The following is a 13,198-nucleotide window of genomic DNA, read 5'->3' as shown; positions in this document are numbered from 1 at the left end:
CTAAGATTCACACATTCTTGCTCTAAACGTACATGTATACGCATGTGACATTTAGAGCATTATGGAAAATGTTCTAGCAAAGCAAGTACTGTTCATGATACAATGGGTACAATAAATACTGATTATTTTATACCCCCGCTCCGAAGGAGAGGGGGTATACTGTTTTACCCTTGTGTGTCTGTCTGTCCGTCTGTCCGTCCGACTGTCTGTCCGTCCGTAACAAAAATTTCTGTCGCATTTATCTCAGCAACTATTTATCACAGATGCTTGAAATTTTAACACAGTGTTTGTTAAGGCATGCCATATCGTGGGATATATTTTGTACCAATCGGACGTCAACTTCCTGTTAAATGACGACTTTGCTTATTTTTTAACCAAAATTTTCAAACAAATTTTCGTCAAAGATTTCTCAGCAACTATTTAACGCAGATGCTTGAAATTTTTACACACTATTTGTTTATGCATGCCATATCGTGGGATATATTGTTGTACCAATCGGGCGTCAAATTCCTGTTAAATAACGACTTTGTTTATTTTAAGCCAAAATTTTCAAACAAATTTTTGTCAAAGATTTCTCAGCAACTGTTTATCACAGATGCTTGAAATTTTACACAGTATTTGTATTGGCGTGCCATATCGTGGGATGTATTTTTGTACCAATCGGATGGCAACTTCCTGTTAAATAATGACTTTGTTTATTTTTAGACAAAATTTTCAAACAAATTTTCCTCAAAGATTTCTCAGCAACTATTTATCGCAGATGCTTGAAATTTTAACACACTATCCGTTTAAGCATGCCATATTGTGAGATATATTTCTGTACCAATCGGATGCCAGCTTTCTGTTAAATGTCGACTTTGCTTATTTTGCATATTCACATCAGAGCGGGGGTATCACTAATGAGCATTGGCTCACAGATCTATATCTTGTTAATTATGATTGCATATCCATTTGAATTTTACATAGCATTTCCAATTTGATGGCATATGCTTAAATTATGGAGCTTTGAACGCAATTTATGGTTGCATACAAGTAGGTAAAATTGAAATTTGACAATCGCTTTAATCTTTCATTAACTTGCAAATTACATTTCATTTATCGCATCGAGAGTAGTCAATCTATAAAATTTGACATGTAAAATATGATGTGCTATATAGTAGTTTTATCGTATCGCAGAGGAGTCGTGTTTCAATAATTAGATTGCAAGAGCTGAATATATTATAAGTGTTGTTTGGATATTATTTAGACATTTTATTCTTACTCCCTTAAGAAAAAAGATGAACCATTGAATTTCACTAAAAAGTTAACCTGGATACCATTCATTAATGTGAAAAATTTCCATACAAATTGCAATGATAATTAGATCATATCTGGTACATGTAAGCTGACGTCCAGTGACCCAGCGCAACCCAAAATCATTGCAACGTCATGTTAACGCGTTTCCTTGATCCTGTGTTTTATATGCTTTGCCATAGGGGCTTGGGGACTGGATCGACCCCCCCCCCCTCTTTCACCCCTTACCCACGAGTATATAGACATTTAATCGGGACTATATATAAATATATATTTTTTAAAATTATCTTTTTATGACATATTTCTTATCGTATTTAAACGTATCGTATTCATGGCACAAAATTACCTAAAACAAACAGTTTTTGGGCCATGAATGAATAAATAAGATTAGAAATATGTCATAAAAGAATAATCTAATTTAAAAAAAAAGAAGAGTAAAGTCTTTATACTTGGGGGTGGGGGTGGAAGGGGTAGGGTCGATCCTGTCCTCAAGCACCTGTGACGGAAAACACGAATTATTCTTCATTTTGCATAAAAAAAGATTAACTTATATTTTGTAACTTTAAATATTTAGGGGTAGGAGGGGGGGGGGGGGGGGGTCAGGGCCGCCCTGACACCCTCTATAGTTCCTCTAGATTTGCACATGCACTGAGTAACATGGCAAATCTTTGCTATTCTAAAATTAAGTACTGGAGTTCTGATGAATTTACATGTTTCAAGTACTGATTTCAACCGTAGCTATATGAGTTATTAGAAACGACTTTCCGATTGTCCTATCGTATACAGGTAAATTGGCCTACTTTGTCCCACCTTATCTAAATAAATGTCTAGAGCAAACACACTGACATTTCCGACGCACGTGGAAGGTAAGGTGAAGAAAAGTTTGAGTGACACGAAGAAGAAAGCAGGATAATTTTAAACATTTTTTCTGTAAAAATCAAAAGTAATGAATTGTATAACCGTATATGTATGCATAAATATTCAATCTTATGAATTTCTATAGCAGTATAAATGCTGAAATAAATTTCCTATTTTAAGCATCAATCATTAACGTAATAGGGCCTAGTCTAAGGGAAGTAACTCGCGCTTGGTTGGTAAACTAGTCCTTGGGGTTGAAACAAAAAGTGAAAGTAGACGAGACAAATAAAAGGGCATTGACATGGGAGAGGCATATTAAGATGAAGATGGTAGGAATACAAGCTGTTTATCTTATTGCATTGTATATATTTCAAGATATGGAGTGCATACGGCATCTTTTTATCACTGCACTGGAGAATGACAATAAATATCTACGTCGTAAAAACAAATTTATTTATTGTCCCGACTCATCAATGTTAGTTGTTACGTCTTCCTTCATACGTGTGCAAAAATACCCGGTACACAATCACACATTATTGTTTTTGCAAACTGTTAAATAAACCATTCATATATTTAAACGTTTGCAAATTAACGTACAGACGACCATCGATTTAAAAGGGTGGGGATGGGGGGGGGGTGGGGGGGGGGGGGTGGCTACCTGTACATAATTATTTAAAGTATCTACACTATATCTACTCCAATTACCAACTTGTGTATTCTTAGTAAACGATATCATAAATAATTGTTTGTGTAGAATACCCCGCGTTCCTTGCCCGTGTTATATGATATATGCTACAGGGCAACCATTTGAGAATTGTTGAATGTGTAAAAAAAAAAGAGAAAGACATGTGATAGATACAAACATGTGTGTTAACCCAGTTGAAATGCTTGATGGGTTTTGGGGGGAGAAGAAAAACATTGTATTTGTGAAATCTCAGTAGCGCGCACACACACACAAAATGGTATGTATAACGTTAAAATTCATATATAGCTTATGATTTAATTTTGATTTATAGTTTTCATGATGATGATCAATAGCAAGTACAATTATCATGATTATCCTCTGTGATTGTTATTTAACATGCCCACATTCAAAATAATTTTCCAGGGTAGGGGAACCGACAGTTTTTTTGTGTTTGCCAAGGTAAAGGGGGGAGGGAGGTGGGGGGTCTGAGGCATATTTAAAGAATTTGAATTTTGCAAAGAGGGGGGTATTAGATCCCCTCAGAGCCCCCCACCCCCTAGGTCTGCACATGTGTAGTACACTATAAAACAGAATCTTTTTCATCACAGGTTAAAACCCTGGCAATCTATTACCCTTGGGTTTTTTTTTGTCAATGAATAAAATCATCAATGGCTTAAAGTTATTCATATTATATATTGTAACAGTTGCCATGTTGGGTAAAATTTGTAGACATAGAGAAACATTGATCAGACCAGACTTTTTCCTGAGCATGGCTGTAAATGTGCTAAATCGAAATTCATGTCACATCCCATCTTGATTTCTACCTTCACAATATGGAAGTCATAATATACTGATAATAAAAAAATTTGCAGCTCTAGTGATAAAATGTGTATTTTGAATTTTTCAGCCGGCCTTTGCAGCAGCCAAGATTTTCAGATCAGCCTCCAGGCATCGCTTATATTCAACCTTTCATAAAATCATGGACAACTTGGCCCCACCCAAAGCTGGAGCTAGAGCAGCAAGCTCGTTCGTGTTTGACAAGGCCTTCGTCAATGGAGAATGGGTGGCAGCTAGCAGCGGCAAAACTTTTGAAGGTACACATGTAGAAGCTTCAGATACCTGTATATGTGGTCCAGTTTCTATTAAATATCTCATATATGTACATGTATACCTGTTTATGTATGTGGTCCAGTGGTTTTAAAACCACCAGGGTATGTAATCTAATGTATTGTATTGCTTAAAGTTTAATTTTCTCAGGCATATACATGTATACCTGTGTGATGCCGATCACCAGCTGATATAAGAACAGACATGCATAGCAAGAAATTTTCAGAGTCTTGCACTGTAAAGCAATATCGCAACTGCATAATGCAGAATTCTTAATCAGGTACAAGTCTTGGAGATCAAATATCAGGGTACATACTGTTTTTGGCCTGTCACAGCAGGGTGTTTCCATGAATTATACCTTGACCTTTGAACTATATATTGCATAATACAAGATGCATGTGTCGACTCTGGCTCAAGTTTCATATTAAGTTGAAAGGTTAAGGTCAAAGGTCATTTTCGGTAACAGTCAAGGTCAACATAAGACAGGAGTTTTTTTATTGGTCGATGGATAACTGATATATTGCATAACTTTTGCCAGAGACCTCCTTCCATAAAATGAATTACTTGGCAGCTAGTTTAATATGGAACTAAATGGAATTATTCAGGTTCTAATAATTTTCAAACAAATGTGAATATCAAAATATTATAAAATGACACCATCTAAACGTAGTGCTGTCAAGATTTCTCTTTGCTGTTTCAGCATGGTAATTTGTCCTAGTTTGTAACCCTGTCTTCCTATAAGAATGAAAATAGTAAAAAGAGTTGGTGCATGACTTTCCAGTGCAATGTATCAAGAAATTGAATACGTCAGGCCATCTTGTTTATATATCAGGTGGCAATGTTTGTACTAGAATAATGGAAAAAGGTGGAAAGATTTGAGAAGCTTTACGTCTCTGAATTGAATAAAATAGGACCTGTTGATATGATGAAAAAGAGAAAAATATTTACTCCGGAATTCTAAAATATGGTATACACTTTAGTACTTTAATGGAAATACTGGTACTAGAAACTGTTGTATATTTTCATATCTGAATACAATTTGATTCATCTTCGGAATCCGATGAATAAACATTGAAGTAAATTTGATTTTCAGTTGTGAACCCAGCCAATGGGAAGGTGATTGGGTCTGTACCTGACATGGATGCTGCGGACACAGAGAAGGCCGTGCAGGTCGCGTACAAAGCCTTCCAAAGCTGGAAGGAAACCACCGCAAAGGTTAGGGCTAATTACAGGTTTGAGGGTGTGTTTGATGAGCGCAGTGCTGCCACAGTTTTACATTGTACTAGGACTACTGTTCCTCAGTTGGAAGAGCGATGGTTTTTATGCTGAAGGGTCTACTTATATGTTGTTGTCTCACTCATTTGTTACAAAAAAAAGCAGAGAGATTGTTAGAAACATGTGCAGACTTTGGTCTTATTATAGGGAGAGACTGCAGGGTTGTCTCTAAGACCCAAGGGCGGGGAATTCCCCCGCCTATAATGACATAATTACCCGGCTATTATTGCATTTCAAACACAGTGTAGCTACAAGCAAGACCCACAGACCCCCCCTTCTACAGACAATCCTGGGCTGAATTAATATTCATAATAATGTTAAGAAAAGGTTTTAGTGATTGTAGTTTAAATATCAAGCTAGCCGATGTGATGTTAATGAAAATGCATATTTGGATGATTTTTTTCTTTGTTCAATTCAATAGGGCAATTTAATTTATCCAATAGTGACCTGGTTTTTGGCATGTTAAGCTTTTCACTACTACTTGCAAGTGAATGATATTCACCATATATTACAGTACCGATCAGACCCAACCAGCGCCAGAGCAGATCCCAACTAAACCCTGGATTTACTTTCAGGGTTTACTTTGAAAATTTGGGTCCACTCAGGGTTTACTTTGGGTTTACTTGAAAATTGCTTTTGAGGTCAACTGCATGCACTTACATGTAGGTGTGAAGCAGACCCATCTTACCATCCTACTGCCTGTAATTCCTGCCCTTTGTATATTCCAAACATACATGCAGCGTTTGCTTTCAGGGAATACTTCTGATTGGGGTTTACTCTCTGTGTCCACTCTGGGTTTACTTTGGGTTTACTCTCAAACTGGATTTACTCAGGGTCCACTCTAGTAAACCTGGAGTAAACCCAGAGAAAACCCTGTAAGTAAACCCAGCTGGATTTAGTTGGAGTTTTCTTTCTGTTAGGATGGGTCTGATCAGTACGGTATGTGAAAATGTAATGCTCTACATGTTCAACATTATGAAATAAATTACATGTATACCTACATAAATACATGTAATGTTACAGTATTGAATTAACATATCTTGATAATTATACTTCTAGGAAAGGGCTGCACTGTTAAGGAGATGGGGAGAGTTGGTGCATGAAAATAAAGAAGAGCTGGCCAAACTTCTGACCTCAGAGATGGTAAATCAGTGAATGAAAACTTTGAACTCGACAATGCATGCTTTGATTAATAAACCGTACTTCATATCTCACTCTAAAAAAAGTAAACAATGCCAAGCAAACCAATATCATATCCAGCAAATTTCATATGAATCAAAAGAGCAATAACACAAATTTTATGTGAAATTCATGAATTCAGTGGGGAAAATTTGTGCTCCATAATACAAAATCATATCATATACACTAAAAACAATATTTTGTATCCCTCTAATGCACATATTAAACTCAATTTTTACCTACCAGGTAGATAAAGTTTTAGATATGACACTATCTCTTTAAAGAAATATTCAATTTGATTCAATTCTCTACAGGGTAAACCACTTGCGGAGTCGGTAGGAGAGCTCAATTACGGCGCTGGATTTCTGGAGTTGTTTGCAGAGGAGGCCAAACGTGTGGAAGGGGACATAATCCAGACCCAGATAAAAACCCGCAGACTTCTTGTTTTGAAACAACCAATTGGAGTGTCCGGAATGATCACACCTGTCAGTAACAATTCAAAATTTCTTCTCCTGTGACCTTATTTTCATATCATCCATGTATTATATTGCTAAATTTTGTTATGATAAACAGAATTTTTTCCTCTTGCTTTGATTGAAAAAAAAATTAGATATCAACTATAGACAAATTATTCCAAGAAAAAATCAAACTTTGAAATAGGGAGAGACAGGGCATGGTGACTTTTTAGCTTATAATCATTGCGCAGTTTTATCAGTTAATACATGCTGACACAAATTGTTATACATGTATATGTTATCATAACATGTTCAACAAAATTACTTTTCCTTTTTTGTTCAGTGGAATTTTCCCAATGCTATGATCACCAGGAAGGCTGGGGCAGCCATTGCTGCTGGATGTACTGTGGTGCTCAAACCGGCTGAGGACACGCCTTACTCAGCTCTCGCCCTCTGTGATGTAAGTATTGCCCTCTGTAATGTACATATTGCCCTTTGTAATATAGTGCAAAATGCCCTTTGTGATGCATTTATTGCCCTCAAGCTCTTTGATGTAATTTTTAAAAGATGCCCTCTGTGATGCTATTAATTGCCCTCTGTGATTTCATTTGCTCTCTGTGATGTATGCAAAGTGTACCTTTATACATTTACCTGTTTTTAAATTACGTATAAGACATAGTAAAATTTTGTGTTGAAAATGTTTCAGTTGGCCAAACAGGCAGGGATTCCGGCAGGCGTTCTAAATGTGGTCACCAGTTCCCGTGACAACGCAAGTCAGGTCGGGAAAGTCCTCTGTAAGAGTCCGTTAGTGACCAAACTGTCTTTCACTGGATCAACCTTTGTGGGCAAAGTATGTGTATGAAAATCAAGAAATGAGTGTGGTATTATTTGAATATGAGGTGGCTCAATTTTTGTGGATTTAATAGGCCCCGCTCATGTATGAATTCAATTTACATCCTCAAAGAATTACGAAACACATTATTGATGCAATGATGATTGATATAAATGCATCCATGAAAATAATGTTCTCAACAAATTGTAAAAAAAATTGATAATTACCGGTATTTCAACAAAATTTTATGATGCCGCAGTATTATTCCTTATAAAATGGTTAGAAATTCAGTACATAATGACTTAACATGTTTACACTGTTTATATTTTCGTATTCATAAAAAAACAAAGAAAAGAAGATTTAGACTGAAATGACGATTTTCTTTGATTACATTTAAGCTGTTGCTGGAGCAGTGTGCATCCACGGTAAAGAAGGTGTCCCTAGAGCTGGGGGGTAATGCCCCGTTCATCGTGTTCCCCAGCGCTGACGTAGACGCCGCTGTTCTGGGGGCCATGGGGGCAAAGTTCAGGTGTTCCGGACAGGTAAAATATATCCTTCTCTCCCCCTCCTAAACTTGGTTTTTATCAATTAATGTTAATAGAACCTGGTGTATGGTACAATGCATGAGATATCAATAATATTGGTTTATATATAAACACAATTCTTTCTTACTGGTATTTGTAATGAAACCATGATATGTTGTTCAAACAGGTAGCATAGTAAAAAAAGTGGAAAGGGGGGAGACTCGCCTAAAAATTCTTGTCCAATAAAAAAAAATCTCACTTAAAACAAGTTATTTTTAAATCAAATACTTTTGCAAAATGTTTTTCTATGTATATCAGTTGTCAATCATGGACACCATGATGCGAGAAACCAGAATAATGATTTAACAAAGACTACTAAATAATATTATAATATTACTTAATCTGTTAGTAAGACTTTTCTCCAAAATATTAATTTGCAATGATTTTCTATTTTAGACCTGTGTGTGTGCAAACAGGTTTTATATACATGAGAGTATTTACGATGAATTTGTGCAAAAGTTTGGAGCTACGGTGGAGAAGGAACTGAGAATGGGGGATGGGACCGCTCCAGGCACCACCCAGGGACCGCTCATCAACAAGAAAGCAGTCGAGAAGGTAGGACCATATTTGCTGGTTAATTCTTACTTGCATTGTATCTATGTTAACGTTTCCTAGATCTGCATTTGAACCTGGACCCCTTGCATCATGTTTAGAGGTTTTTCAAACCAGCATTTGAAACTGGAAAATGTGGATCTCTATCTCAGGTTTTCTACCAACTGAGCTATCTGACGTTGGCGGTCAAACAGTCAGACCACCGCACTGGGTTATTGTAACTCACATTTTATGCACTATGCAGTAAAGTCAAGGTTTTCTGAAGCTCAAAGAATCTTCTCAAAATTGACTTATTTTCAATCATGAATCAATACTGTATACACTCAGGAAATATTCGCCCCCGGTTTTTTTTTGGCCCCTTTGGCACTCGTCGTCAACGAATGAATTTACGACTGGGTGAATTCAAATGTCTCAAGCTATCACTCTTAAAAAACTACTGTGAGTGAATTCAAGACGGGGCAAAACTGTTTGCAAGTGTAGAAGGGTGAAAATTACATGGGGCAAAAAATAACCCTGTGGTTCTTTTGCCAGTAGTTTATTCTTTTCTTCAAGATAGAATAAAAGATATGATAATTTTTAATATAGATTCAATTAACATCTTTTTGATGCATGCGTACATATTTTTCTAAGCCTTGTAATATTCTCATTTAGGCATTATAAATTATTTGTTGAAGTTACATTGATGCTGTTATTCTATTTTTAGATCGAGGCCCAGGTACAGGATGCCGTCAGTAAGGGGGCGAAGATCGTCTGTGGAGGGAAAAGTACGGGAGGCAACTTCTTCGAGCCGACTGTCCTGATGGGGGTCTCTGATGACATGAGGTGTGCCAAGGAGGAGAACTTCGGACCAATTGCTGGGGTCATCAAGTATGTACAAAGTCATCTGTATTTTTTTTTTTTTTCGAAAGGGGATTATTTAGTAGTATATTATACGTAATTGTGTAAATGCATCTATAAGAATCATGATTACCTAGATATACACAATTTTTTTTTAGACAACACTGCTTTTTGTTTAGAATTTTGTAATATGGGGTCGAAATTTACCCTTATTTTAATACCTCATTCAGGTATTGATCTATCAAAAAATTTAACTGTTAACTTATCATATTCATTGGAATACAGTCTTTAGTTCAAATTTCATGTATGATACATTTGAAACTATTTACAGTGTTTAATTTTTGCATTTTGAGTTCATATAAAGTATTGAAGAAGTAATAACGGTAGTCTCTTTTTGATTTTAAGGTTCAAAACGGAGGATGAAGTTGTTGCGTTGGCCAATGCGACATCATCAGGATTGGCAGGTAAGCTACATGTAGATAGAAATACAGTTGAACTTGATATCTCGAACACTGATATCTCAAATTCAATGGATATGTCGAACTGATTTGTAAGTCCTAACAACTTTTTTGTTAAGTATTTTACCCTCGATATCCAGAATACTCAGATATCTCAGAAGTTTTAAAATGCTCCCATCTAGTTTGTGATAACGAAGTATGAATGTAGTATGAAAAAATAATTGACATAACATAATAACTGTAATGATATTACATGATACAAGATACAAATACAATTCTTAAAATTAATGTAACTACGATGATTACATGTAAGATTTGTATTTGTTTCTGTCATAGACAAAGATTTGTAATTAATTACGTTCATTCCATTTTGTGTAAATATCAAGTGTTTACTTTAACTTTGGAATCCAGTTTTAAATTGTATATGAACTTGGATTGTTGCATGATTAGATCTTCTGAGAAGCTCTTTAGGCTCCAAGGTTTGATCAAATAGCGAAATTTTACATGTACATGTCTTGTAAACTGGTTGTTGTTTAATAGTCATTATTTAGCAACTTTAAAGAAACTATGAAAACATCTAAGGTACCTATCCATGATCTGCCTAAAAGTAGACATATCATTTTTAAATTAATTATTACTTTATAAAGAAATTATTAATCAGAAAATTGTTTACAGTGCAGGGTTTTTGCATTTTGTTAATGTAAGGGAAAACCAAATTGTTAATAGACAATATTCTTGAAGTACTAAGTTGATCTGCATCCCTAGAAAATAAATCATTTTGAAATTCCCTTCAAAGCTACCTTAAAATTTGCTGATGCAGTATAGATTTCTGTTTGGCTGTGTCTGATTTAATTCTTTTCCCCACAGGGTACTTTTGCTGTTGCAGTAGCTAACTCTTTTCCTTCTCTCTCTCTCTCTGATTTTTTTCTACCTGCATGAGAATGATTTAGATTTTTCCCCCTCAGGGTACTTTTACTGTTGCAATAGTTAAATATGATTTTTGGGAGTTGATTTTAATCAACTCTCCTATGCAGTTACTCTGGCAAACCGAAACTGAAACAGTGTTTGGAACTAAGCACAAATCATCACTGCTGACAAGAGTTAGTTCTTGAAAATAATCGATAAATTCAATGTAATGTACGCTGAAGCATTTTTTTAAAGGAAACTTATTTAATTTAAAATTTAAATTTAGATTTTAAATAGTACGAACAATTTAGACGCTTTTTACAGTTGAATGTATTCCTACGCCAGAGATCAATATAGTCTCGTTCAACCATCAGCTGTCTCTGTACATCTCCAACAAGCAGAGAGTCAGTCTATATTTAGACGTCGCATCATCAAGCTATCACGTGACCTGGTATCTCTTAATTGTCGGAGATTAACGGAGACAGCCAAGCATCTGGTTGAACGAGACTAGAGTTCATTATTGGTTGGATCCATACACTTTTTGAAATATTTCGAATACCGATACATAGTTTGATGAAATCAATTCTATTTTTAAATATTACACAACATGATTCATAAGAGGTTTTCTCGAAATTCTTGTCGGAAAAGTCCGAGGATCCATATTATAAAAATGTTCGCAATTGAAATAGAGATTATAAACTACTTGCCAAGCAAAATTACATATACAATGTAAGTTGATTTTAAGATAAATAATAATAGATAAAATCAACTCCCGTCAGTACTTCAGTACTTTGATTATTACCTGAGTGTGATTTTGATTTTTCCTTCCCAGGTTACTTTTACTCTCGTGACCTTGGACAGATCTGGAGGGTGGCCGAGCGTCTTGAGACGGGTCTGGTTGGGGTCAACGAGGGGGTCATCTCCGTTCCGGACGCACCGTTTGGAGGATGGAAGGAATCGGGCCTGGGGCGTGAAGGGGGGCGCTACGGTATTGATGAGTATTTAGAAATAAAGTATGTGTGCATGGGAGGTCTTTGATTGGAAAGTACCAGGTAATAGCAGATCATCAAGAAATTCATTATTTTTCCGACATATTAATTTGAAAAAGATGATTTTTCTCATGTTGTATTGGACGGGAAGGGATTTGATAATTTCCTAATCATTGTGTAGAGAGGGTAATATTATTGATTTTAAACATGTCTTCTTTAATCTGTTATTGATTTTATTTTGTTGTATTGTTATTTTTGATAATTATTTTTAGTATGCTTGAAATAGTTCATTCATATCCAAATGAATGTATTTCATACATTCATGTATTTTCTCCCCCCTCATTAATTTGAATAACATTTATAATATTATACTTGTAATGATAAAAAACATTTTATACTTTAGAATAAGCATTGTAGTTCCAAGTATTTGCTGTTCTTTTACATACATGTATTTTTCATTTATTAAGAGTATTTGCATGGATATTTGAACTTGTTTAATTTAAAAAATAATATTTTAAGGAAGCTGGGTGACCATGGCCATTTTTGGATTACCGATATATTAATCTCCTTTAATTGGAGAGTTCTGAAAATATTTCAATTTTTAAAGCTGGAATATTTTATTTCTTTCATCACAAAATAATGGTTTATGGTAAAATGTATTAAAATTCAAAGTTAGATCTGATGGATAATTTGTTTACTATTCAGCCAGCCAGTCCTTAAAAATCAACATGTGATGCACCCATCCAAAAAAAATAAAATCAATATTTTTTCATGAACATAACGCTGTATGTGATTATCAATCTCTAATTGTATTCATGAAATGCAATACAAGGAATGTATGTTCCATTGTGAATGAGTGTCGATCCAATTAAAAAAAATATTTCTAAAAATATTTGGTCTATTTTAAGACCGACAATATTTATCCTTGTTAATTTTTGTAATGAAACAGTTTTTAAACATGTTAAAGATGTAATCGGAATTAAATATTACGCACAATTTTGTTGTTTTCTCTTGTTGTAATTTTAATCTTCTTGTTTATATTTAAACAATGGTAATATTCATTTTAAATCAATTTTTAAGGATTTAGTGAAAATCAGTACATAAATTTGTATATTTGATCCTAAGTAATTACATTTAAAAACTTTTAATAATTAATAAACTGATTGATTTCATTCATCAAAAATTCAA

General features: G+C 34.9%; 1 protein-coding gene across 4 annotated transcripts; it reads left to right on the top strand.

The window, feature by feature from the left end:
• The first annotated feature begins 2,099 nt into the window (after positions 1–2,099).
• LOC105346453 (succinate-semialdehyde dehydrogenase, mitochondrial) lies at positions 2,100–13,011 on the top strand. 4 transcript variants are annotated; one of them, XM_034451410.2, is made up of 12 exons: positions 2,100–2,159; positions 3,744–3,930; positions 5,037–5,158; positions 6,278–6,361; positions 6,712–6,882; positions 7,196–7,312; positions 7,559–7,702; positions 8,083–8,226; positions 8,665–8,823; positions 9,524–9,687; positions 10,063–10,121; positions 11,854–13,011. In XM_034451410.2, exons 2-12 carry the CDS (start codon positions 3,816–3,818, stop codon positions 12,057–12,059), a joined length of 1,485 nt encoding a protein of 494 aa, XP_034307301.2. In that variant the 5' UTR covers positions 2,100–2,159; positions 3,744–3,815; the 3' UTR covers positions 12,060–13,011. The 4 variants fall into 4 exon arrangements, with proteins under 4 accessions (XP_034307301.2, XP_065938375.1, XP_034307299.2 ...); XM_066082303.1 differs by having other exon boundaries at positions 2,131–2,164; XM_034451408.2 differs by lacking the exon at positions 2,100–2,159 and adding an exon at positions 2,370–2,480.
• Positions 13,012–13,198: the final 187 nt, after the last annotated feature.

Source organism: Magallana gigas, chromosome 4, assembly GCF_963853765.1.
Source record: "Magallana gigas chromosome 4, xbMagGiga1.1, whole genome shotgun sequence".
Classification (NCBI taxonomy): domain Eukaryota; kingdom Metazoa; phylum Mollusca; class Bivalvia; order Ostreida; family Ostreidae; genus Magallana; species Magallana gigas.
This window is presented reverse-complemented; position numbering and strand designations above follow the sequence as displayed.